The sequence below is a fragment of the Eptatretus burgeri genome, chromosome 15 (genome assembly GCF_056783735.1).
Source record: "Eptatretus burgeri isolate ZD-2024b chromosome 15, Ebu_testis_v1, whole genome shotgun sequence".
NCBI classification, from domain to species: Eukaryota; Metazoa; Chordata; class Myxini; order Myxiniformes; family Myxinidae; genus Eptatretus; species Eptatretus burgeri.
This window is the reverse complement of record NC_140975.1, coordinates 33,934,624-33,958,363: the sequence shown is the minus strand read 5'-3', so window position 1 is coordinate 33,958,363 and position 23,740 is coordinate 33,934,624. Positions and strand designations below refer to the sequence as shown.

Sequence of the window (23,740 nt, the reverse complement as noted above, 5' to 3'; positions counted from 1 at the left end):
CACACTGAAGATTATCTGATGATGTGGGCTGACAATATGGCCTAGACCTAGAGGTACAAACACTTTCCTCCAAGCTATCGAGCCAGATTTTGAATCTCGACTCAGCTACAAACTGTCATCCCTATAAACCCGACCCAGCTATAAGCTAGTGATTCACAGACAGAGTAACTAATCAATGTGTGTGTGTGTGTGTGTGTGTGTGTGTGTGTGTGTGTGTGTGTGCTTGTGTGTGTGTGTGTGTGTGTGTGTGTGTGTGTGTGTGTGTGTGTGTGTGTGTGTGTGTGTGTGTGTGTGTGTGTGTGTGTGTGTGTGTGTGTGTGTGTGTGTGTGTGTGTGTGTGTGTGTGTGTGTGTGTGTGTGTGTGTGTGTGTGGTCCCCTGGATGGACGTTAAATGGGTGTCCCGTCTGCCAGCATTCGTTGGATGTGAAAGATCCAACGGAGTCCTTCGCGAAGAGTTGGTTAGCTATTGCCAGCATCATGACCGAATTCAAAATTCCTGTCATAACCAGAGGAGGGCACTATATCAGCGGCACAGCCGTACCATCAGCCGATTATGCTACCACACTGCCTCTGTTGCATACAAATGAAGAATATCCAACTATGTGGAACAACAGTATCCGTGACTACAATAAGCAAATGAACACGTTCTTCAGTTTAACCGATACAAACATTTATCTTGCAAAGTATGCATCGCCTTTCTGTAACGGAGTTCTAATTCTCGCAGATGGGGCACAGAGTCCGGAGGATGGCACACTTTGTGATATAACGGCCATTGCCATCATTAATTAAACACCAGGAATTGTCTCATGTGCTACTTCCGGGCAGATAATTACAATACATACATCAGATGAACTAGATCCAAATGAAAGAGGCAGAAAACCCCGCTTTGATGGTTTCTTTGTTGATCCGACTTGCACATGACAATGCTCTGCCTCGAGCTGTTTTGTTAATTGCCACTTCCTGATAATTAATTGCTCAAAGTCAACATCATTTGTGTTAACGATTTCTATTTCCAAGGAGAAGCAATCCATATTGCGCAAGACAACAAGCTCTGAAAGTGCCAATCAAATATTCCCATTATGTCATGTGTTTGAATGAAGAAAAAAAGACCCACTTTTATTTTCCGACAAAAAAGTTGTCAACTACTGAAAGGATGCTGTTTGGGTCATTGCAATGTGAATGATGAGTATGTGGAAAGGGGCACCGGGAACTTTATTTTCATTCCTAGTGTGGGTGGTGAAAACCTTCATGTGATCCAACTGCACAGTGGACCTAATAATTTTCACAAAATAAATGTCATCAAATCAGCTGAACAGCAAAACCTTCATCGAAAAGGCTGTTCTCAGGGCAAATCGACTCAAAGCCGAGGCCGAAGGATGTGCAGGAATGAACCGAATATTGAAGGGTTTTCAAGTGCAAAGTGAAGTTTCCTTTGGACAACCCTTCAAGAGGACAACATTGACATTCTTGCACTGTGTGCAAGAAACCCACAATGATGAAGATGCAATCACGTGTTTATCGCGACCAGTCATGGTTTTGAGGTCACATTGACCGTCCAATACCTGAAGAATGACATCACTACCGACATCAAGCAAAGCCTTTTCGACGTCAAAGTTCAAGGAGAGACTATAATATGGGAGTCTCCCTAGCCACAGAAAGAAAAGGCAAACCAATGCTTACCAACGTCAATCAGAGAACGCATGTGAAATGGCTGCTTCCATCCTGACAAAAAACACACACCAAAGACTAAAAATGGTACCTGCTGCTTCCTCGCTTGATGCTCAGCATTTAAAGGCTAGAGCATGGGCAAACCCCGTTTGTTGGCATCGATGGGGAGGAGGATATTCCAACTTAATTGCCATAATGAGTGCGAAGAAAAAAAAAGAAGCAACATCACAAATATGGTATCGCTGGTACCCAGCGTGCCCCAGAAAGTTACATTACTCCCCCTAGGTCAGCGGCTGCATTTGTCTGAAGGCATGTCTGGTGTTGTGTCGTGCATTTGTTTACATGTGTGTCCGTGATTTGTGTTTCAGCTGCTCAATGAGCCTTAGACCCCACAGAATAAAAGACGAAGATGAGGACCAACATAATCCGTAAACACGAGAATTATTGGATTACAGACATTGCAACCTTATCCTCATGTGTATTCCACCATGGAGTGTTGCACTGCTGTTTGGACAGAAAGCAGCAACCCAAAACTCTCCAAAATCCATATGCAAATCAGATTCCTCAATTAATACCACCATATCCACATCAACTCAAATCTCATCCATAAAGACAAAGTTACCAAATTCCAACCTTGAATCATGCAAACCTTTCAGAAGCGCATCAAGAGCTCTCAATGACTCGGAATACAATACAAGAGAGATTAATGGTGATAGAGTTGGGCAAACATCAATGTTCCTAATACTACTGACCCCACAGAAGAAACCCTCAAATTTGACCAATCCCAAAATCAATGGTGTACATGAAAACTAATTCACGCTTCCTGTGCTCGGTCTATTCATATATGAATGTGGGAAAACAAAAAATCAAAGAAAGCCTGGAATGTGACTGCAAAAGTCCTGATCAAATCATAAAGTGAACCACTGCAAACAAACAAAATTCAGTGGAAGCATTTGGGGGATCCACTTTGGTTCTAATGAAACAAATTATTGGGTCTCAAACTTTAAAATTGATATTTAAGTCACTATTCCTCATGCCATAAGCAAGAAGGAAGTTCCATTCGTAAAGCCAAGAAATTAAATTTCAAGGTAACCCGAGAATGTGGGTGGGAAACACCTTGGTATTTCAGCAACTGAGCGTACCTTAGCGTGGCCCCCCCCCAACCACCCTCCTTCCCTCCCCCAAACGTCAGTCTCAACTCCTGTGATGAAGTTTGAATAAATATTATGGATAAATTCAAGCTGTTTGCAGCTGTCATTCTTGGATGTGGGCAGAACTTCATGGAAATTTCACATCGATAAGTGATTGTTTACAAAATCAGGACGAAGAATATGTTCATTGGCATACAAGGTTTGTTATTTTACTAAAGAACAAATTTACCCCCATTTGCCTCTTCAGATGAATACAACGGACATTCCACGATGACACCTGCAAATAAATTATTCAAATAGTAAGTAATGCCATGATTAGCTCATCCGCCCACGCAGGGAGAGACGGGTTTTGCAATCGTGTGTGTGTGTGTGTGTGTGTGTGTGTGTGTGTGTGTGTGTGTGTGTGTGTGTGTGTGTGTGTGTGTGTGTGTGTGTGTGTGTGTGTGTGTGTGTGTGTGTGTGTGTGTGTGTGTGTGTGTGTGTGTGTGTCCAATCAACCATTTAACCTTCTGTCATCAAATTTTCAACAAACCATAATTATAAGAATATGGAGAAGACCAATTCATAATTGGGTGAAAATGTCAAAGAGCAAAGTCGCAGTGAGTACAAATAGGCCTCATCAGCTCATCCTCCGCTGCGCAACACGAGATAGCCGGGTTTGTAATCACTTCCGTGTTTTTATTTCCCATTTCAGCTTCAGTGTGTCTGTCCAGGTCATAATTTATTTTACCACTTGAGCTTTTGTCAAACTTTCAACAAGTCTTTGTTATGAGAATATGGAGAACACTAATGAATAAAACTTACATTTTTTAAAGCTGTTGTTTTCGTCAAGTTTAGTTCAAGTCCAAAGTAAACTCGGATGTGCATTGCATTTCGAGATGCTTTCGAGTTGAAATGCATTTTACCATATTTACCTCTGCTCCACCCACCTAAATAAATTAATGTTGCAGATTTCTTAACCACAAAACCATTGTTCTATCTCAGGTGAGAAGATCCTCCAATCATTGTTGTTCAAGCTCAAGTTAGGTTAAATATCTCGTATCAGAAAAAACACCATTAGATCTTTGTCTGTCATTCCGTCATGGTTTGGAACCAGCAATGTGGATAGATTTATAACTTTTGATTTGAAAATAATCAATAACCACATGGGCTCAGCGCTCCTGCATCTTTCAGTGCATTCACTCCTCAATCTTTCCAATGTATTGCCATTTGGGCATGAGATGGCCTGACCTGTACAATTGAGATCTGAACATCTAAATTCATGTTCTAATAACAATGGTCGGTCTTTCCTTATCAAACATTTTAAGGCTTTTTTTTTTTTAGTCAAGTGCAGTTTATATGCAGGATTGATGCAGAAACACATGATTGCCTGGTATTGAAAAGAAATTCCTACAAGCACGATCACTGTATAATGTTAAAAGTTAGATGAGTCATTGTATACTGTTAAAAGTTGAACAAAGCAGCTGAGAATTTTTACACGAATCAAGTACATTTATAATATACATCCTGGTTTCATGAGCTAACTCCTAGGGTTCGATCACATCTGACGATGTTTGTTCAACTCCAGTCACAAGCCCACATCTGATTACCTAATTAGATGCTCTCACATTCACTGGCATGGAGCTGAGTGCATCTTGTATTAAATTCACATTGTTATGTACCTTATTCTGACACTTCAATTTTTCTGTCTTGGACATTTTAAACGACTTACTGCCATTCATTCTCCAACCAGACCAGTCGCAGGCCCTTTAAAAGGAGACAAAGGACAGGTCTTTAAGACTTGGATTTTGTCAATACTTTAGTCAGTCATCTCAGGCATACTGGCCAACACCACAAAAAATAGATAATGGATTGAATTTTCAGCCAACCATGCAGTAATTACTACGTCAATGTGACAAAGTCTGAAATCCAAACAAAAAAGAGTGCCAGGCCTTGGTGTAGCCAAGAAGCTGCCTGAGACGAGGTCTGACAGAGCCAGCCATAGTAGGATGCAGCCCGGGTTTCAAACTCTGCACAAGTTGCTGATGCTTCTGGGGCAGTGTCTTGACCACCAGTCACAGCAAGTATTCGACAATATGCAGCTGTGCCTGCCACGCTCACCACGACTGTAGCCAACATCAATAGCAGGAGCAGCAAGCAGCTTCCAGCCGTTTCCTCAGGCTCTGCAGAGTTCGTTAAAAACAAACAAACAAAAACTGTGGCTGCAAACCCCATGTAACAATGACGAATCAGCTGGCCATGGGATAAAAAATAAACATATGAGATTTGATTAAGGCTTCTCCCAGACAGCAAGTGATGAACACTTGGTCAAATTTACAACAGTACAAACTCCACAATTGCTCTAAATCACCACAACCACAGTGGGAAAGAAACATGGTGGAAATCAAACACACCTTGCTCCAAAGAATGTTGTGGCTCAGAGAAACGGACCCTTTTGCTCAAACCCATCTTTACAGCACCCCCTGCCACACGTTCATCACCCGGCACTCGTATTCGTAGGATTGACGTGAGTCCTTTCGGGACATTAACCTGTGAAACATTGTGCAGTGAACACAGTTTGGGTGCAAACCTTTGAAGTTCAGATCTACTCAGTGTGACCTGAAAACATCAGAGAAAGGGCATCGATAGGCTAAAAGACCGGATGTTCAGAACATTGTTATTTGGAAACAATAAAGATCATGCCATTGTTTTTCAAATGCCATGTAGTGAAATAAAATTAACTGGAACAATAGTTAGTGAAACTTAAAATTCTCAATGTATCAAATAAAATTACACAAAAACTAGAACAGCACTGGTGAGAGCGCATATCTACACCAAGATGACCAGTTTACGTTTTATATTCCACTGATAAGCCAGATCCGCATCCGAATCTTGACGAAAATTTATTTCCACCATGGAGTGTCCACCAAGTTTCGTCGGAATCCATCAATAACTTTTTGAGTTATTGACGAATATCCTCTTCACAGACACACAGACAAACAAAGATAGACAGACAAACAAGTGTGAAAACATAACCTCCTTTCACCTTTGGTGGTGGAGGTATTAACCAGATTATGAGTCAAGTGCCTTAAATCCACTTGGATGGTTTCACTTTGTCATTCGAGTGAAGTTACCTAGTGTGAAGACAGCAAGAAGAAGAAAGAAAAATTTCAACGCATAATTGTAAAGCCCATGTGGCACATTATCATATACTTGGGCACAACATGTAGAGCACAAACTACCTCTTTAATGTTTGGATTTCAGAGTTTTAATCACATAGAAGCATTGCAACTCTCAAAATAATTTACCTTTTTGAAAAGCATGTTGATAGGCATGTTATTTTTTTAGCTCACCTGGACTTTAGTCAGGTAGTCCAGTCAATGTAGCAAATTTGAGGGGGTAACCCACTACTAATTGCAAAAGAATTGTTTCCACTGCAGTGCATTTCAATAAAACCCCCTAATCACCATACTAAAAGTCCTAAAAAATCCGAGCATGGGAAAGTAGTGTAATTTGCCTAATATGAAAATTAGCTTCCGCCATAAGAGAAAATTCATATTTTCACTATAACTTTGCATCTAAGTACCCAATTGAAGCAAATCAAGTGTCCAAACCCATGTTTTGAAGGTCAGTGAACATGATAGGCACATGAGCTAATTAATATTTTTGAATATAATTTGCATATTATGCAAATTCGCTTCTGTCATAAGAGAATTCATATTTTCACTATAACTTTACATCGAAGTACTGTATCCGATTGAACCGTAACCCTAACCCTAACTTGTATTGTTTCTGCTCTGTTATTTCATGAATTACAGATAGCTATGGCTGAGTGCGTTTTCTGCGAGAAGAGTTTAGAAGATGGTCAGGATACTGCAATCCTACGAGAAAAGGGGAGCGAGAGTATCAACAGGGCCAGTGAGCAGCAAGGAAGTAGTATAAGAACTCATAAAGGTCAGCGAGTATACACAGAATGCCGACGGGTTTTCACTTATCCACAGACGATTGCAAAGGCACAGGAAAAAGTAACTGAACAAGATCAGCCCTCACAGTGTATCCTTCATTCAGAAACGCCAACGTTCAGTTTGGACAAGCACTGTTTGTTTTGCGGTGAACCAGCTACTTACAATGAGAAAAAGCGTGATGGCATGGATGTCGATCAAGTAAGAACCACATCATTCCAAAATATTGTCTTACATTCATGTGCACAAAGGAAAGATGAATGGTCTACATTAGTTTCAGGCAGAATTGCATATGCTCATGACCTAATCGCAGCCGATGCAGTTTACCATTAAAGCTGTAATGTCAACTTCAGGACTGGGAAGCAGGTTCCATAGCAACATTCCTCTGGACTAGGTAGTGTTGCAAAGAAAACCAGAGTGGTGTCAAAGCCACCCAATGCTCACCTGTTAATACATTTATCGTTTTTAAAAGACTAATCTAATAATATTTTTTTTATAAAGCATTGCAGTGAAGTCTGATCCAAATAATTTTAAAGCAATATATGTATTTGTATATTGTAATCAGTAAAAAAATAGTGTGGTAGATAAAAACATTAGAAAAGAAATAACTTGCACCAAAAACTAACATTTTCACGCTCACGCTGACGCAGATGCTCACGCCGGGAGTATCGCTATAGCTCTCTGTTCTTTGAGCAGGCGAGCTAAAAAGGCTTGGCAGACCCAAATAAGCAGAAAGATATGAAGCATTCCTGTTGGTTGCAAAGTACCTGGAGGAAAATGATGATGAACAGATTACAATAACGGACTTGATTGAGAAAATGGAGACAGGTCTTTTGGGTTCAGAGGTTGCAGCTTATGGATTTACACATATGAAGAGTAAACTCATGGAACATTTTGGTGACAATATTATAATAACCGAGCTGAATGGGAAGCCAAATGTTGTAACTTTTAGATGAACAGCAGCAAATATTCTCCATGACTTTTACAAGGAACAGAAGAAAGAGGACCCCAATATTGAGAAAATACGAATGATAAACACAGTTGCCAAGCTTATCAAGAGTGACATAAAGGCAGTTGACTCTTCTAATGATGTATATCCAACCAGAGAACAGATGTCATCAACAGAAGCAGCTGTGCAGTTCATTCCACAGTCACTACCGATGTTGCTGCAAGGTTTGTCCGTTGGCAAAAACACTGATCTGAAGGTAGCATCAATTGGACAAGCTAAAATGCAAGAAACAAGGCCAAGAGTCATTCTAGCCCCATTGCAATTTGGAAGAGCAACTGAAATGCATAATCAGTTTTCATTACGGTTCATCGTAGATACTCTTCATAAACACGGCTTCAGTTGACCACAAGTGCGGAAGTGCGGAAGTTCGAGAAAAGTGCCGCTCTTACACAAGGGGCAGAGTTGCCTGAGCCTGGATCTGGAGAGTTCATTCAGCATGTTGGTATGGTGACAATGTTGATCACAATATAAAAACTCTTGATGGCTTTGGAACATTCCATGGAATGGGGATTATTTCCACTTTCACACCAGGAAAGCTGCTTAGTAAACCTGTACTTAAGAGTATCAGTGACAACGGATGACATCATAAAAAGTGGGAAGGATCAACATCAAAACGTTCAAATCTCAGCACACAGGACGAAATCCATTGACATACAAAGAACTGCAGGCAATGGAAGTGCACGATCCAACGTATCACATTGATCTTCTGTGGGAAGTGGCATTTGTCCTTCGTCCTAAGAGGCCAGCATGGTCAGGTATGATGCAGACACATCTCTCCGCTGCACCAGAGAAGTTGACCAAGATATTCAGGTGTAACCACAAGACCGGGTGTAGCACCAGCAGATGCACCTGCAAGCGTATTCCCATTGACTGTACATGGATGTGTGGGGTGTATAAAGGTGTAAGTTGCGCTAATTCATCTTGGGTGGAGATAGATGACAGCAGTGATACTGATTGATATGTTACCTGAAAATTCATGAAGAACACCAACCACATGACCAATTAGCAGTGAAAACCTGTGTTAAATGTATCTTATCATCTTGATTGGGTGTCACCACTTTAAGTATTTCAGGTATTGCTTGTTGCTGCTTTAGTTAATTTTTCATATTTGCTTTTATATGACTTTATTGTTTGTATTGGGCACATGGATGGAAACTTATCTGACATTTTTGATTTTCTCTAATTGCTAAAAGCTAATATGCATATTTTATTCAAGTTATATTCATAATATGGGTTTGGATACTTGTTCCTTATATGGAAAATAAGTGAAAATTAGAAATTTCTCTAATTCCTGAAACTAATTTGCATAATATGCAAATTATATTCAAAAAATATTAATTTGCAAATGTGCCTATCATGTTCATTGACCTTGAAAACATGGGTCTGGACTCTTAATTTGCTTTAATTGGGTACTTAGATGCAAAGTTATAGCGAAAATATGAATTTTCTCTTATGGTAGAAGCTAATTTTCATATTATGCAAATTACACTACTTTCCCATGCTAGGATTTTTTAGGACTTTTAGTATGGTGATTAGGGGGTCTTTCCACTGCAGTGGAAATGATTCTTTTGCAATTAGTGGTGGGTGAAGATACTACTTTTACTGGACTAAGGTGAGCTTATGCAATCGAGCAGTATCCGTAGGTGAGTCAGTGAGTCAGTCCGTAAACACTTCAGTCATTATCGCTTGAACCAAACACACAATTTTGATGAAACTTGACCACGATCTTCATATCTGATGTCTATAATGAAGTGTATTGACCACATCAAAATTGGCGCTCATTAAGGTCTGGGGGGGGGGGTTAACCCCCACCAAAAAACCCATAAATTATGTATTTGCTCTCTCCTTCGAAACAACACATACAATTTCGATGAAACTTGACCACAACCTTCATCACCCATGATGTACCAAAGTGTATTGACTGCATCAAAACCTACACTCATAAAGGTGGTCTATGGGGGGAGGGTGGGTGGGGGTATGACCCCCCCCAAAAAAAATCCGAAACACTTCAAAACACTTCCATCAACACTTCAGTCATTATCGCTTGAACCAAACACGCAATTTTAATGAAACTTGACCACGAGCTTCATATTTGATGCATATAATGAAGGCGTATTGACCACATCAAAATCGGTACTCATTCAGGGTGTTTGGGGGGGGGTCAATTTGTTCCCTTCTCCAAAACTACACACACAATTTTGATGAAACTTGACCAATGCCTTCATCACCCATGATGTACCAAAATTTGTTCACGACATTAAAAAAAAAAATCTGTATCTAAGGGTGTCTGCTGGAGGTTTGAGTGACTGTTGCTTCTAATGCAGGTGAGCTTCAGGACAGGCGATCCTATTTTTATTGTGGGATGGGGAGGTCTTGGGAAATCCAGCAGTGCGTGCATTCTTGCCACACTGCATGGTAATACAGGACTTTCAAAATGACGTACCCAACAATGCATTGGTGCGCGTGAACAGAACCCCTGAGCAACAATGGCGATGGGGGAATAATATATCATGCATAGAAGATAAGGATTGATATGTAGACCGATACGCATCTCATGTATTGTGTGACTTCGTCTTCGAGATCTTTCTTCAACGCCGTGATTTATCATCAATTTTGTCAGCTACCATGGCTCACTGAGCTCCAAAAATAACTCAAGAAAACTTCAAAAAAATACCTGAAAGAAAGGGGTGTACCTACAATATGCACAAGGAGTTGAACTTTCCCAGTTTCACAGAAGAATTCTGATGTTTTATTTGCTTTTTCCGTCTTGGAAATGGGTGAGCAGCTTAGAATGTTATTTGCGACGTAAAGCTGCTATTCCACCACTTGCTCACAAAATTGGATTTTTTAGTCATAAGACTGTTCCGATTTTTTTTTTTTTGACTACACAAAATAAAGATGGACGCCACACCCGATCACTCTCAAAGGTGTTTCTAGTTTAAAAAAAAGTTTTGGGGAACTTTAGTTTAATAATTTGTTAACATCCCAGCAAACCACTGCCATATAATTCATTAACAGATCAGCTGGCACGCACTGTCATGTTTTTGGGATGTTATAACGTAGGTTAAGTGAAGGAGGACGTGCATGTTTTATTGTCAGAATTTTATTTCTGCATAAATGTGGACAGTCTCAATCAAGAATTGAAATAGCCAGGCCTAATATTTCTATATCATCAATTAAATTTTAAGTTTGATATAAAATTTCAAAAATTGGGCACGATTTGGGAGATAAGATCAAATTAATTGGAATGGCAAAAACAAAAATCTTCCAATAGCCCCTTCAAATTAATTTCCCAGGAAATGTAGCACAAGCTGTTGCAACAACATAAAGAGCTCAGAATCACGATTTTTTTTTCCTAAGAGCCCCGGACCGTACACCGTATTGGCTTCGAGCTGCACGTCCGCATGTCCCACCCACCCCCACTTTTCAATAGGGATTGATGCCCATGGTGCTAGCCAAACCCTTGACAATCGCTGCCAGTGAATGGACTGTGGACCTTGCAGGAGGGCTTGCTGAAAGCATGCCAAGCTTGGTGATTTATTGGATGGATGTGTGCAATTGGAAAGACAATGCTGTGCATCAATACCCACAAAGTAAAAGTTACCAACTCTTTGAGAAAGGATATCTTCACGACGTGAAAATACACAAAGCTTGTGTTAACTGTAATTACGTGGGAGCCAGATGAACCAACTAGTTTATTGTCAGGTCAGGCCAGATCAGATCTGTGACTTACTACAGTTATCAATTAAACCTGTACTAACCTTTTTCATGGTCGAGATGTCGGGGACAAAACCATCTCCCCCACCAGGTTTCCTGGTGAGGAGGGTGTATAGATATGGACATCCAGCAGGATTAGAAATAACACTTGTCAAAGGACAGAGGAGCTCCTTGTGAGCCAATGGCCATCCATATCTGGTGTCTAACTGTGTCTGTGGATGTCATCCTGCAATTGTTACTTTTTTCTTGGAGGTTGGTGGCAGGATTTGCACTCCGGCCACCGTATGACACTTCATTCCACAAAACACACAAAAAAATATTAACAAAACTGAAAACCCATTCTGTGGGAGTACCTGCTGTGCAGCTGCCCTTCGGAGGGCAGCTCACCATATGACGGGATTGGGGCAAAGCCTTCGGGACCCCTGTTCGTTGATGATAGGAAGAAAAGCACAGGGTAACCTTCCTGGGTTGGGTTGTGGTGGTGTGTGCCGAGGTGGTGCTGAGGTGTCATCCACCAGAAGGTGGTATCCTTGGGTTTAATTAAGGCGGTCCCTTTGGGTGGGTGCCTGGAATGTCCTCACTCTAAGAGAGGATGATCACCTGTCTCTGCTATCATCAGAGCTCCAGCTTTTGGAATAAACTCCCACACTCTTCAATCACAATGTTCCCTCCAGGTCTTCAAAACAGCTGTTCACCACCACCTCTTATCTTCCCCCATCCAAAACCACGATCTTTTCTACCTCCGCTAATCCACCCCAAACCCACCTCCATCAAATTCTCTGCTTTCCTTCCCAAAAGTTCCCTATCATGTCAGGTCCTTAAAGTCCCTGTGGTGTCCATCTTGTTTGCCCCGCATTCCTCGCTCCATCCCTTTCCCTTCCACAGATTTCCTAATGTCTCTGTTTCCCACTGTTTTGTCTTTCCCTCTCCCACCCCTCATCTCTTGCCCGCCACCCCATTGTTGTGTGTTAGCTCTCATACGAGCCTCGAAAATGTATATAAATTAATAATGATAATAAAAACAGTATTGCAGCACTCTCTGAAGTTCAGAGACTGCATAATGGTGAGATCATGGCAAGTGGTTTCACGTACTACCGGTCTAGTCGATGTTATGGTTACTATGCCCAAAGAGTTTCTGTAGCTGTGTCCAAGAAACTGGCTCCCATGCTAATTGAGGTAACACTGGTCAATGAGCGTATAATGAAACACTCTTTGGGTGTCATTTTGTCACTCTTTGGGTGTCATTTCCCTGATCTCTATATGTTCTGAATGAGGCGAGCGATCCCACTGTGAAAGAGATGTTCTATGCTGTGCTTGAGACTGTGGTTGATCAGTACCCCAGGCGAGATACTCATCTAATCTTGGGGGATTTCAATGCATCGACTGGAACTGATTGGGATGGTTATGACACACGTGTTGGAACTCTAAACCAGAATAGCATGAAGTTCGTTGACTTTGAAAGAAGTCGTGGACTTAGGGTGGTTGTTTCATGGTTTCAGTGCCCACAGGCTCATCACTAGACTTGGTATTCCAACGCTGGTAGTGTGGCAAAGGAGATTAAGCATGTGCTCATTGATGGTTGCTGGTAGATGCTCTAGATTGCAGGGTCTACCAGAATGCTCAGTTCCTCAATCCCGACCACATGCTTGTTGTAGCAACTGTGAAGTTGCAGCTCAACTCCAGGAGAATGGTACTGTCCCAGCCTAAGTTGGATGTTCGCAAACTTTGGGATGAGTGGGTAGCTGAGGAGTTTGCAAACAGGTTGAGTGAGGATTTGGAGGTTCTGGGTTGTTTTGAGAAAATCTTGAAGAGTTGTGGAGTGTATTCAATACTGCCATCCTTGATGTTGCTGGTAGATGTCTTGGAACCCACCGTCAGGCGAAGAAGAAGTTTGCCTCCCAAGGGATACTGGATACCATTGACCAGAGTTGCAGAACCAGGCTTAATGGCAGATCTGAGCTTTTCAGGGAGTTGAGGCATAAAACTGTAAATTCGCTGAGAGCGCACAAGGAGGCCTATGCGCGAGGAATCTGTGAAAGGGTAGAGCATCACCTGTGGTCAATTGATTCTCATCCTGCTTACAGAGGAAATCATGCATTGCGTTCCTCCAAGATTGTCCCTCAGTGTACTGTAGTTCAAGCCAAGGGTGCTGAGCTCTTGACAGAGGAGTCTGAAGTGAAGGCCCGCTGGGCCGGTTACCTTGAGCTGACCCACCAGCTGTTAAGTTAGTTGTCAGGGGTGTTACTATCCCTATTGCTGACCCTCCAATAAATTGTGAACTGCTTTCGTTTGTGGAAACATAGGCTGCAGTTAACCAGTTGAAAGGGGGTAAAGCTCCTGGAAACTGCGACATCCATGCCAAACTTCTCAAAGCTGGTGGAAATGTTGTACTCGTGTCATTTCATGTAGTTCTGTACTCTGTTTGGAGCACAGACGTAAGCCTAAGTGACTGGAAGAGGGGCCTTGTTGTCCCTCTCTGGAAAGGGAAAAGTGATTGACAAGACTGCAACAACTACCAAGGGGTGACCCTGCTTTCAATGCCGGGCAAGATCTTTGCTCGGATAATAATTATTGATAGGGTTTGCCACCATCTGCTTGAGCAACAGCACCCAGAGCAGTCGGGCTTTACACCAAAGAGATTAACGATTGACCATATCCTTTCTCTTCTGGTCCTCACTGAACGCAGGCGAGAGTTTCGATGGAGACTATACTGGCCCCCACACTTTTCCGTGGACTGGATTCTTCGGAGCATGTATGAGAGATAAAGCTGCGGTGCATTGTTTGGGAGTATCAACATCTCCGATCTTGATTTCGCAGATGATGCAGTCATCTTTGCAGAGACGCTGGATGAGGAGTCGGATGCGCTGGAATTACATGTTTCCTGGGTCAAAACTAAGATCCAGCCTTTAAATGACATATTGGATGCTGCTCTCTTGTCTGTTCCTGTTTGTGGCGAGGATGTTGAGTTCACAGAGATATTCACTTAACTTCAGTGATATTCATGTCTCAGCTTGTTGTGAGCCAGAGGTTGATAGATGTCTGGGTCAGACCTGGGGAATCATGCACTCACTCGATCATGGGGTGTGGCACTGTCGGTTCCTATGCAGAAGGACGAAAGTCAAAGGCTTTAAGTCCTTTGTGCTTCCAGTCTTGCTCTACGAATGTGAGACTTGAACTCTGACCAATGATCTGAGATGGAGACTTAACTCCCTCGGTACTAGGTCTCTTCAGAGAATCTTTGGCTATCGCTGGTCAGACTGTGTGTCCAACGAGCATTTGCTGAGAGAGACTCAGATGAGATTAGTTACCTGTATTGTCCGTGAGCATCAGCTGTGGCTGTATGGAGATGTGGCTCGTTTTCCTCATACTGATCCTGCTCACCAGATTCTCTCAGCGAGGGAGCCTCGTGGGTGGATGAGGCCAATTGGCTGACCACATGCCTCGTGGTTGTTGCAAGTTGATCGTCGTCTCATGGATATGGGGATGAGCCGGGCATCTGGTTGGGGGATGGCCAGACGGATGCCCCTGTAGTAACGGTGGAAAGTGGATGCAGCGACAAGCTGCTCTGGTGTATGCTCCCATACTTGACCTGACAGATGTACCAGGCAGATGTTTTGTGAGAGCGAGCTAGATGTTCCCAGAGGGAGACACCATATCTGGCTTAGGTGCTTCTTAACAGCGATGGGAATGTCATATCTGTTGCTTGTGAATGCATCGGATAAGTTTAAAAGGATGATATTTACTTTTAATCATGGTGGTGGGGGTGGGGATAATGAGAGCTGTGAAGGCTGCTCTCAATATATTGTTGCTTGCCGGAGGTCCGGTGGCGAGAACGACCACTAAATGGGGAAAGTTACGTTGTCTCCCACCCGACTCCTGGAATTGTAGGCCGTCGCTCACAGATAATTCCGTGAGGCAGTGGGTCGCTTAACTGACCGTGGACGCCAATACCTCCACTGCGTAGCGGGTCTTTTTGTCCAGAACCAATTTACCTAATTAACCATCGGTGTCATCTACCAGGGAACCATGCCCTCGGTATGTATTGCCCGAACCGGATCACTCTACCAACTACCAATTACCTTTCCGGTTCGGATGCAGCCGAGCGGACCCACCAAGAACGTACCGGCTAGGATCAACAGATTATCGGGTATAAAAACCAGGCGAAACTCAAATCCGAACCATGCTGGACCAATGATGGAAAAGACAAAAACGAACTGGGAACATTTCTAATAATGGTTTATTTACAATCAACTTACAAAAGGACAGCAGACTTATCGCGGGATATACAGGCAAGATTTACAATGATCAAATACTTAAACAGTTCTACTTAAAGACAGCGCCACACACTCAGACGCGCATTCAGATGAAAATAAACCCAGGTGTATTGCAAAGGACCCCGCAGCCAGAGAGGGAGGTGAGCTGAGGTCGCAATTCTTTTGGGGTACCTGTTCATTGGAGGGAGGGATGCTCCGTGATGCGGCACCTGTCAGTGGTCGTGCAGCTTGGCCCACAGCCACACGCGCGGAGACCGTGTCCGCAAAGGAGCCCGGGTGTAGCAGAGCGGAGTTCGAGACGGGGATCAGGGCCGCCGACAGGACCCACGAGAGACCTGGTCAAGATCGGGAACCCTCGAACCAGTGCAACAAACGGGCCGCCGAGGCGAGACGCAGGCAGACCCTCCACGTCACGACCCTCCTCCTTTCTTTGGCAACCCGCGACTCCAACCGTCTCACTCCAACCACTGTCTCGCTCCAACGCTGTTTCTCTCCAATCTCAGACTCCAGCTAACACGGCCGACCCACACAGAATTCTCTCTCTACCCTCTCAGGATGGTGCCATGATTTATCTCCCAGCCAAGGACTCTATGCTGAGGATCGCTTCGTAATTTATAGATCTCTCTCAGCGGGGAGGGGCCTTGGTGAAGCCGACGCCACTGCCCGCCCTGATTGGACGGGGCCTCCATGGGTCCGCCCTTTCTGGGCAGGATTTCGGCCATGCCGGGAGATTTCGGCCATGCCGTAGCATTTGTCATAAGGAAGAAGCCTATTGTTTTTGAGGTCGAAAGGTCAACAAAGGCCAAAGGTCAACAACTTGGTTGAGATTTCTAAAATCCTCAATTTTCATCCGATTGACTTGAAATTTGAAGAGGATTTATATTTCAGGTCACTGAATTCAACTAGTCAATTATTTTTGAGGTAAACATCGACAAAAAGATCAATATGGGCCGAAATTCTAAAATTGTCAATTTTCATCCGATTGACTTGAAATTTGAAGAGGAGTTGCATATTTGGTCATTGAATTCAACCACCAATTATTTTTGAGGTCAAATTTGTTTTTTGGATTTTGCAAGTGTCATGCTCTGCATGACGTCTTCTTGTTTATCTGCTTGTTTGTTTGTTTGTCCACACAGAACTTGTGTTTTTATACACAACTGCTTGTCAGATTGAGATAAAATTTTCACCATAGGTGTGACTGCTCATGTAGAATGTTTCAATTATAATAACGACGTCATAGCTCACGTGGTGTGGCAGCCATGTTGGAAAATCGGAAAAACTTTGAACCACTATCACCAAGGAAAAAATTGAAACTTGGCACGTGGCAAGTATTCCTCATGGGGAATGTGATTTTTTTTTTTATGATGTCAGAATTGCATATGTAGAATGCTACATGCGATCAGTATAGAATTTTTAGGGTCATCTAGGGATAAATTGGTCCACAGAAAAAAATTGTGACATCAGTCACGTAATTCGGCAACCATATTTTGTTTTTGGTTTTTTTAACCTTCAAAAATCTTCTCTGAAATGGCTGAACAGATTGACGCAAAACTTTACATGTATGGCCACCTGCCCATGAGGAACAAAAGGTTCACACTTATGTCATATGTCACATGGTTTGGCAGCCACATTGGATTTACTCTAAAACCGATAAAAAAAAATCTTCTTCTCCAGAACAGCTGGAGAGATCGAGGGGAAAGTTCACACAAATGTTCCCCATGCATTGGGGATATCAGGATATTCACGAATAATTGATGTCATATGGTCTGGCAGCCATATTGGATTAAGCATAAACCTTTTTTTTTTTAATTCTCCCTCTTGAGCTGCTTCATCAATCGACATGAAACTCCACAATTATGATCTAGTCCTGATGGGGAATATATGTTTTAAATTTCAACCTGATCAGATGCATGGTCTGGCAGCCACAATAATTTTTTTTTTGATCTGGGTTCTTTTTTTACTTTTTGAATAATGCTCACTTGGCTGCACCTGGATGGGTTTGAGGGTACAGGAGCAGCATCTGAAACCTGAATCCTATCCAGGTTCCTCCTGATGACTTCATCTTTACTCTTTGCTTGTTCGGGTTACTTCTGACAACTCCAATGTAAGACTTTACCTTTTTGGTCTTCCAATTGAATTGAATTTATTTTAATCCCATTGTGAATTAAATTGAATAATAATAAACGTCATGGGTCAGGGTTAAGTGTCTGTTCAAATATTGTTTTTTTCAAATATAATCGTTTTTTCAAATACAAGTGTTCAAATAAGCATGGTTGCATCAAAGTGGGACGTCTTGGTACCCATTCATCACTGCCAGCAGTTACAAAGTGACATTTCTAGTTTTGTCTATTATTAATTAACACCCCAGTACACATACACCAGAGAAACTACATAAACACCACACAAAACAAGTCCTGGCGAGGGTCTGCAATCTCCGTTTGCTTTTTTTTTCTTGTTTTTAAATTGCCACTCTTTTGTTTAAATGCTGAAAAGCATGTTAAAAAGACAGCTTGACACAGATTTTGCCCTCGCAATGGCAGGTTAAAAGCTCCCCGTCTGGTGGAAGTGAGTCACTGAAAACGCGCACACAGTGCATGCGCGAAAGACCTTATTAGCATTTATACGTCTTTTGAAATTCCCGTATTGCTGGAGCATTTAATTTATCCTTTACTTCAGTAATGGAAGTTGAGTGGATAATGGAGAGGCAAGCATATAGTGATGAGGAGTGAGGGTGAAGGGAATGTCTGAAATCCACCATTTATCACAAGCCCTTTGTTGAATTTACAAAAGCGATGGGAAAAACAATGTAACTTGTTAAAAGTAGTCAACTGACAAGATGGATGTGAGCATTCTGATGAGCCTTGATGGAGATTAAACATTTAGTTTTCCTGTATATAACGTTTCGCCATTCATCTTTCTTACAAATACAACATTGATGAAGATTAACCCCACCAAGTATAAAACCATTGCGTCAAGTTCACACAAATGGAGGGAGAACCACCTTTTTCTGAAGGAAACACTTTTCTGTAATTCAGCATCCCTCCCTTCCCCCATCCTCCTTGAGGAAACTAATATCAACACACAACTGGAAAAAAAAGATACCTGTTCAATGCAGATCTTCCGTGCCTCATCATCAAGGTTAATCTTCTCATCCTCTTCTTCCTTGGATTGCAAGACATTAGCACGGGGCTCTGAAGACTCCCCTTCTGCTATGATACCTTCACTCTCTTCTCGGAGAGAACATTCCACATCAACCTGATCTCCTTCTGTTATGAGCGAACTTGTGAAGGTACAATATACTGACAGATCACTGAAATCAGAATTGCTTGGTGATTCATCTGAAGCACATTGCTGTTGCTGAGAGTAATCATTTGAGCTCATTTCCATAGTGACTCCATTTGAAGCTTCCATTTTAGTTTCTCCAGAGGTCACATCACTTGCACACAGGTTAAGTGGCAAAGGTCCTTGCATGGTCATCATATCCACACCCTTTGCTTTGTCAGCAGAAGTGTTACACTCTGTATTTGGTGGCTCTGTTAGTTCCCAGCCAAATTCACGTCCACTCGTTGGTGTCTTGAGGTGGTCTTGTTCTTCACAGGGTTCCACCCCAGTAATCAATGAGTTTTCTAATACAAGTGGGATTATATAGTCAGCATGGTTGCTTAACTCCTCAGGAAGGTTCTGCTCTGCTCCAACCATCTTTCTCGGGTCTTCCTGGTGCACCATAGTGACAGCCTGGTGCTGCAGCAACTCTTCCTGGTTCATATCTTTGGGAACGGTTTTTAATGGTGCAACAGTCGTGACATGTGCTGCACATACACTGGCCGCCATGGTGTCCTGTGCCACTGGCTCACTTAATGCTTCACAGAGCTTCAATATGCCTAAGGAGAGAGAGAGAGAGAGAGAGAGGAGAGAGAGAGGAGAGAGAGAGAGAGAGAGAGAGGAGAGAGAGAGGAGAGAGAGAGGAGAGAGAGAGGAGAGAGAGAGAGAGAGAGAGAGAAAGAGAGAGAGAGAAAGAGAGAGAGAGAAAGAGAGACAGAGACAGAGACAGAGACAGAGACAGAGACAGAGACAGAGACAGAGACAGAGACAGAGACAGAGACAGAGACAGAGAGAGGTTGACTGAGAAACAAAACTGCAACTCCAGAAGCCATAACAGATAATTCAAGAAGCCAACATGAAAAGCTATCCAAGTGAGTAATACATATTGGGAGTTAATTCTCGGGAGCTCAAACAACAACATCCGTGTTTATGGTGTATGTCAGGATGGATCTACACCATGCATGACAACTTTGCCTGCAGCAAGTTACCAACATCAACAGCAATGTCAAGGGCATCATACCAAGTGTGAAGAGTTTTGAGTCTGACAGGCTTATCTTAAACTTGGTATTTAAAACACATTTGGAAAGAAAACCCAAACTTAACACCCATCTTCATGTTTGGTGGGGGGGGGAGATGGGAGGGGAAGAGAAGGGGAGGGAGGGAGAATGGTGTGTGTGTGTGTGTGTGTGTGTGTGTGTGTGTGTGTGTGTGTGTGTGTGTGTGTGTGTGTGTGTGTGTGTGTGTGTGTGTGTGTGTGTGTGTGTGTGTGTGTGTGTGTGTGTGTGTGTGTGTGTGTGTGTGAGAAAATCACATAGAAGAAATTATGGATTGAGAATTCCTTAAACTTCAACGATAGTTTGAAGGTGACCAAAGAGCAAAGAGGAAGATTCTATAAGGATGAACATTCGAAGCAGATACAGGTAAAGAATAAAATATATTTAAAAGAAAAACGAAGGCACCCATCTATTCTACACTAACAGAGGTACCCGGCATTGCAGAACAACGCCGGATCCTTCCTCCCGCCAGCCAATTCCCACACCTCCTCCCACCCCACCCCTTCCTCCAGTCTCTCACCCCACCCATTCCCCTGCCTCGTCCCACCCCTTCTGTGCAACAAGTGGTGGCTTGTGTGTTTACAAGTTGTGAATTGTGAGAAAATTACTTTTAAAACCCGAGTAAAGGTGTATCATGATAAAAAGTATGATCCTATAAAGTTTTGTAGTGATTAATTTTGGGAGCTCAGAGGATTAGAATCACAAACAAACAAAAGTCTCATTCACTTTTAAATAGAAGATAACATCACTTCAAGCTCTTAATGAAATTAAATATCATAAATGAAAGCAGATCGCACGAAAAGGTGAAGTGATTTGAACTCTCCGGTTCTGGGTTTGGAGCGACGGCAGGTTCTCTCAGGAGTCTCTGCCGACTTTCTCAACGTTAAATTTCCGGTCGTTATTTGTCCCATTTTAACTGTTTATTTTCTCACCTACATGGGTACTGTGTGTTCCTAGTTTGGTTTTGTTTCAAAAATCGTGCTATTTTGTGAGTTTTTGTCGACCTGTCTTACCGGGTTCCTTGAGGCCTACCCGTCCTTCCCCTTGAGATGTACAATCGTTTTTATTTGTATTCTCTCCCTTTTACCTTCAATTCCTATTTTCCCCACTTTCCCAACACCCCCATCTATTCCCTCCCAACTAAACACTCTATTTCTTGTCTTAAATTAAATTTTAAAAACAACAACCCTTCTCCCTCCATACCCATGAGTCCCATTCCATCTGCTTCTTCTTCCTCCTTCTGCCAGCACACCATCTTTCTTCTACTTGAGCTGACCCACTCTCACCATTACCTTCACGATTTCTTCCTGCAACCTTCCATTCCAGAATCTTACCTGATCTTCAAAAATCCATCAAAAAAATAATAATTTTCCTTGTATCCTTCCGAACTATACACCTCCTGTAACCATGTGTCTCTCCACCCTCTTCCTAGTAGATTTCATCGATCCATCAGCTTCACTCTGCTTTTACCGATCCAAATTCATTATACACCTCCATGATTTCACTTCAACCTTCCCTTTTCCAAATGTTATGCAATCCTTATTAACAATAAATTAATTAATTAATTAATTCACTTTTGACAATACACCTCCCATCACCACTTGCTTCTCCCATAACCACATGATCTGTTTCCACCCTCTGCGTTTACCGATCCAAATTCACCATTCACCTCACAATTTTTTCACCTTTCCTTTACTTAATCTGATGAAAACTCTCTCTCAAAAAAAAATAATAATAATAATACTAAAAACGATTTCTTATCGTGCTTCCTCTTCCTCTTTCATATGTGTGGTTCTCATTCCTGTATCATAACTCGCGACTCTTTCTATTTCAACAGACTGCTCTCAATTCGACCTTTCCTTCATACTTTGTCTAAAAAGTCCAACTGTTACGAAGTTTCTTCTCTCCATTCTCTTAATTTGCCTTTATTGCATCCCTCAAGAAATGTCTTTAATCGCATTTCCAAACTAAAAATTAAAAAAACCCCAGTTTGATTTGCTTGTTCGCTTTCCATCAACCATTCGTTTTTTCCAACTTCAGTGCCAATTCACCCCTCCCTCTCAAAGCAACTAACACACTCTTCCCCCTCCAAGCTTCCCTCTCACCATTCTCAAAAACGCCCCCCTCACCTTTCTCCCACTATTCATCCCCCCTCCCTTCACTCACCCTTCTCAAAGTTACCCACCTTCATATCCACAAAGCTGCCGCCTTCCCCTGCCCTCTCACCTCCATCTCATCACTCCACCTCCTCAAATCCTCAACTGCCTTCTGCCCCCTCTCTTGTTACTCCCCACTGTATCTAAAACCCAGCACCACAGAGCTTTTCTCCTCCTCATCCGGCCTCCTCGCCAAGCTCTTCTGCAATCCCCCCCCCACTCTTTCAACAACTCTCCTTACCCCCCCTCCTCCATTGTCCTACAGTCCCCCTCCCCTCTCATCCCCTGCACCCAAAGCCTCATCCGCTCCCTCTTCATTAACAGTGTGGACCTCAAATACTCAGGGCCTTCGCTCAAACCTTACAGAGCTTTACATACAGGTTGCCACTGATAAACCAGACATGAGCTGCCTTACAGAAACTTTCCTCCCTTGAGACGTCTCTGACTCCCAAGTATCTCTCCCCGGTTACTCCCTCCTCTGGTATGACAGACCTGAGCCTCGTCCTGGTGGAAGAGTTGCTCTCTTCATCAAAAATTCTATTCCTCACTCTCCATGCACTGCCCTCACTCCCCCACACCCCCAGGAATACCTCTGGCTATGGCTTCCCCTCCACTCCCACCTCATGTTTATATGTGTACTGTACCATCCACCAAACAGTAATGACTCCATCTACACCTCACTATCCGAAAACATGGACCAACTTCTATCCTCTCATCCGAACTCTTTCTTCCTCAAATGTGGTGACTTCAATTGTCATCATGCCAGTTGGATAGGTGTGGAAACCTTTTTCACCTGTCATGGCACCTCAGCAAAAGCTTTCTGCGACTCATTGGGACTGGCTCAATTGGTCAATTTCCCGACCCGGATCTCAGCCAATGGACTCTACCTCTTCTGGATCTGATTTTGACAAATTTCCCTGAAAATATCTCCTGCTCTTTCTCCTCTCCAATCGGTTCTTCTGAATAGGTCCTTGTCAAAATGGACATCTCTCTGGCTATTACCAGAGAACCACCTCACCACCGTCGAGTCTGGCATTTCACTCAAGCCAACTGGCAGGGTCTCCAAGCAGCCCTCAAACTTATAGACTACTCTCCTATTGCTACTTTCTCAAACATCAACTCATCCTGGGAATTCTTTCAAAGAAACTTGCTCTCCCTCGTGCACAGATTTATCCCCTGTCGTCTTCAGTAGTCCTACTCTTCCTCCTGCCCATGGTTTACTGAAGCTTGTGACGAGGCAGTTGTCCTGAAACAACTTGCCTTTTCCTCAATGAAAGCAAACCCAACTGAGGGTCATCTCATTTCCTTCCATAAAGCTCGGAACAAGTGTGTCTACCCTCAGGAGAGCCAAAAAACATCTTTGTAATCTCAAGTCTGAACTCTCAAACCTCTCTCCCTCCTCCAAATCCTTGTGGTGTCTAATCAAGTCTGTTTCTGGTGTATGTTC

The 23,740-nt window shown here is 42.7% G+C and overlaps 1 protein-coding gene across 5 annotated transcripts in view; it reads right to left on the bottom strand.

The window, feature by feature from the left end:
* Positions 1-254: 254 nt before the first annotated feature.
* CNST (consortin, connexin sorting protein) overlaps positions 255-23,740 on the bottom strand; it is an 85,359-nt gene continuing 61,873 nt past the window's right edge. For all 5 annotated transcript variants that reach the window (XM_085857433.1, XM_085857430.1, XM_085857432.1 and 2 more), the window contains 3 exons: positions 18,864-19,642; positions 5,214-5,349; positions 255-4,982 (listed from right to left, as the gene is read on the bottom strand). In XM_085857433.1, the coding sequence (XP_085713559.1) occupies positions 4,702-4,982; positions 5,214-5,349; positions 18,864-19,642 (1,196 nt within the window). In that variant the 3' untranslated portion in view covers positions 255-4,701. The remainder of the gene's footprint in view (positions 4,983-5,213; positions 5,350-18,863; positions 19,643-23,740) is intronic.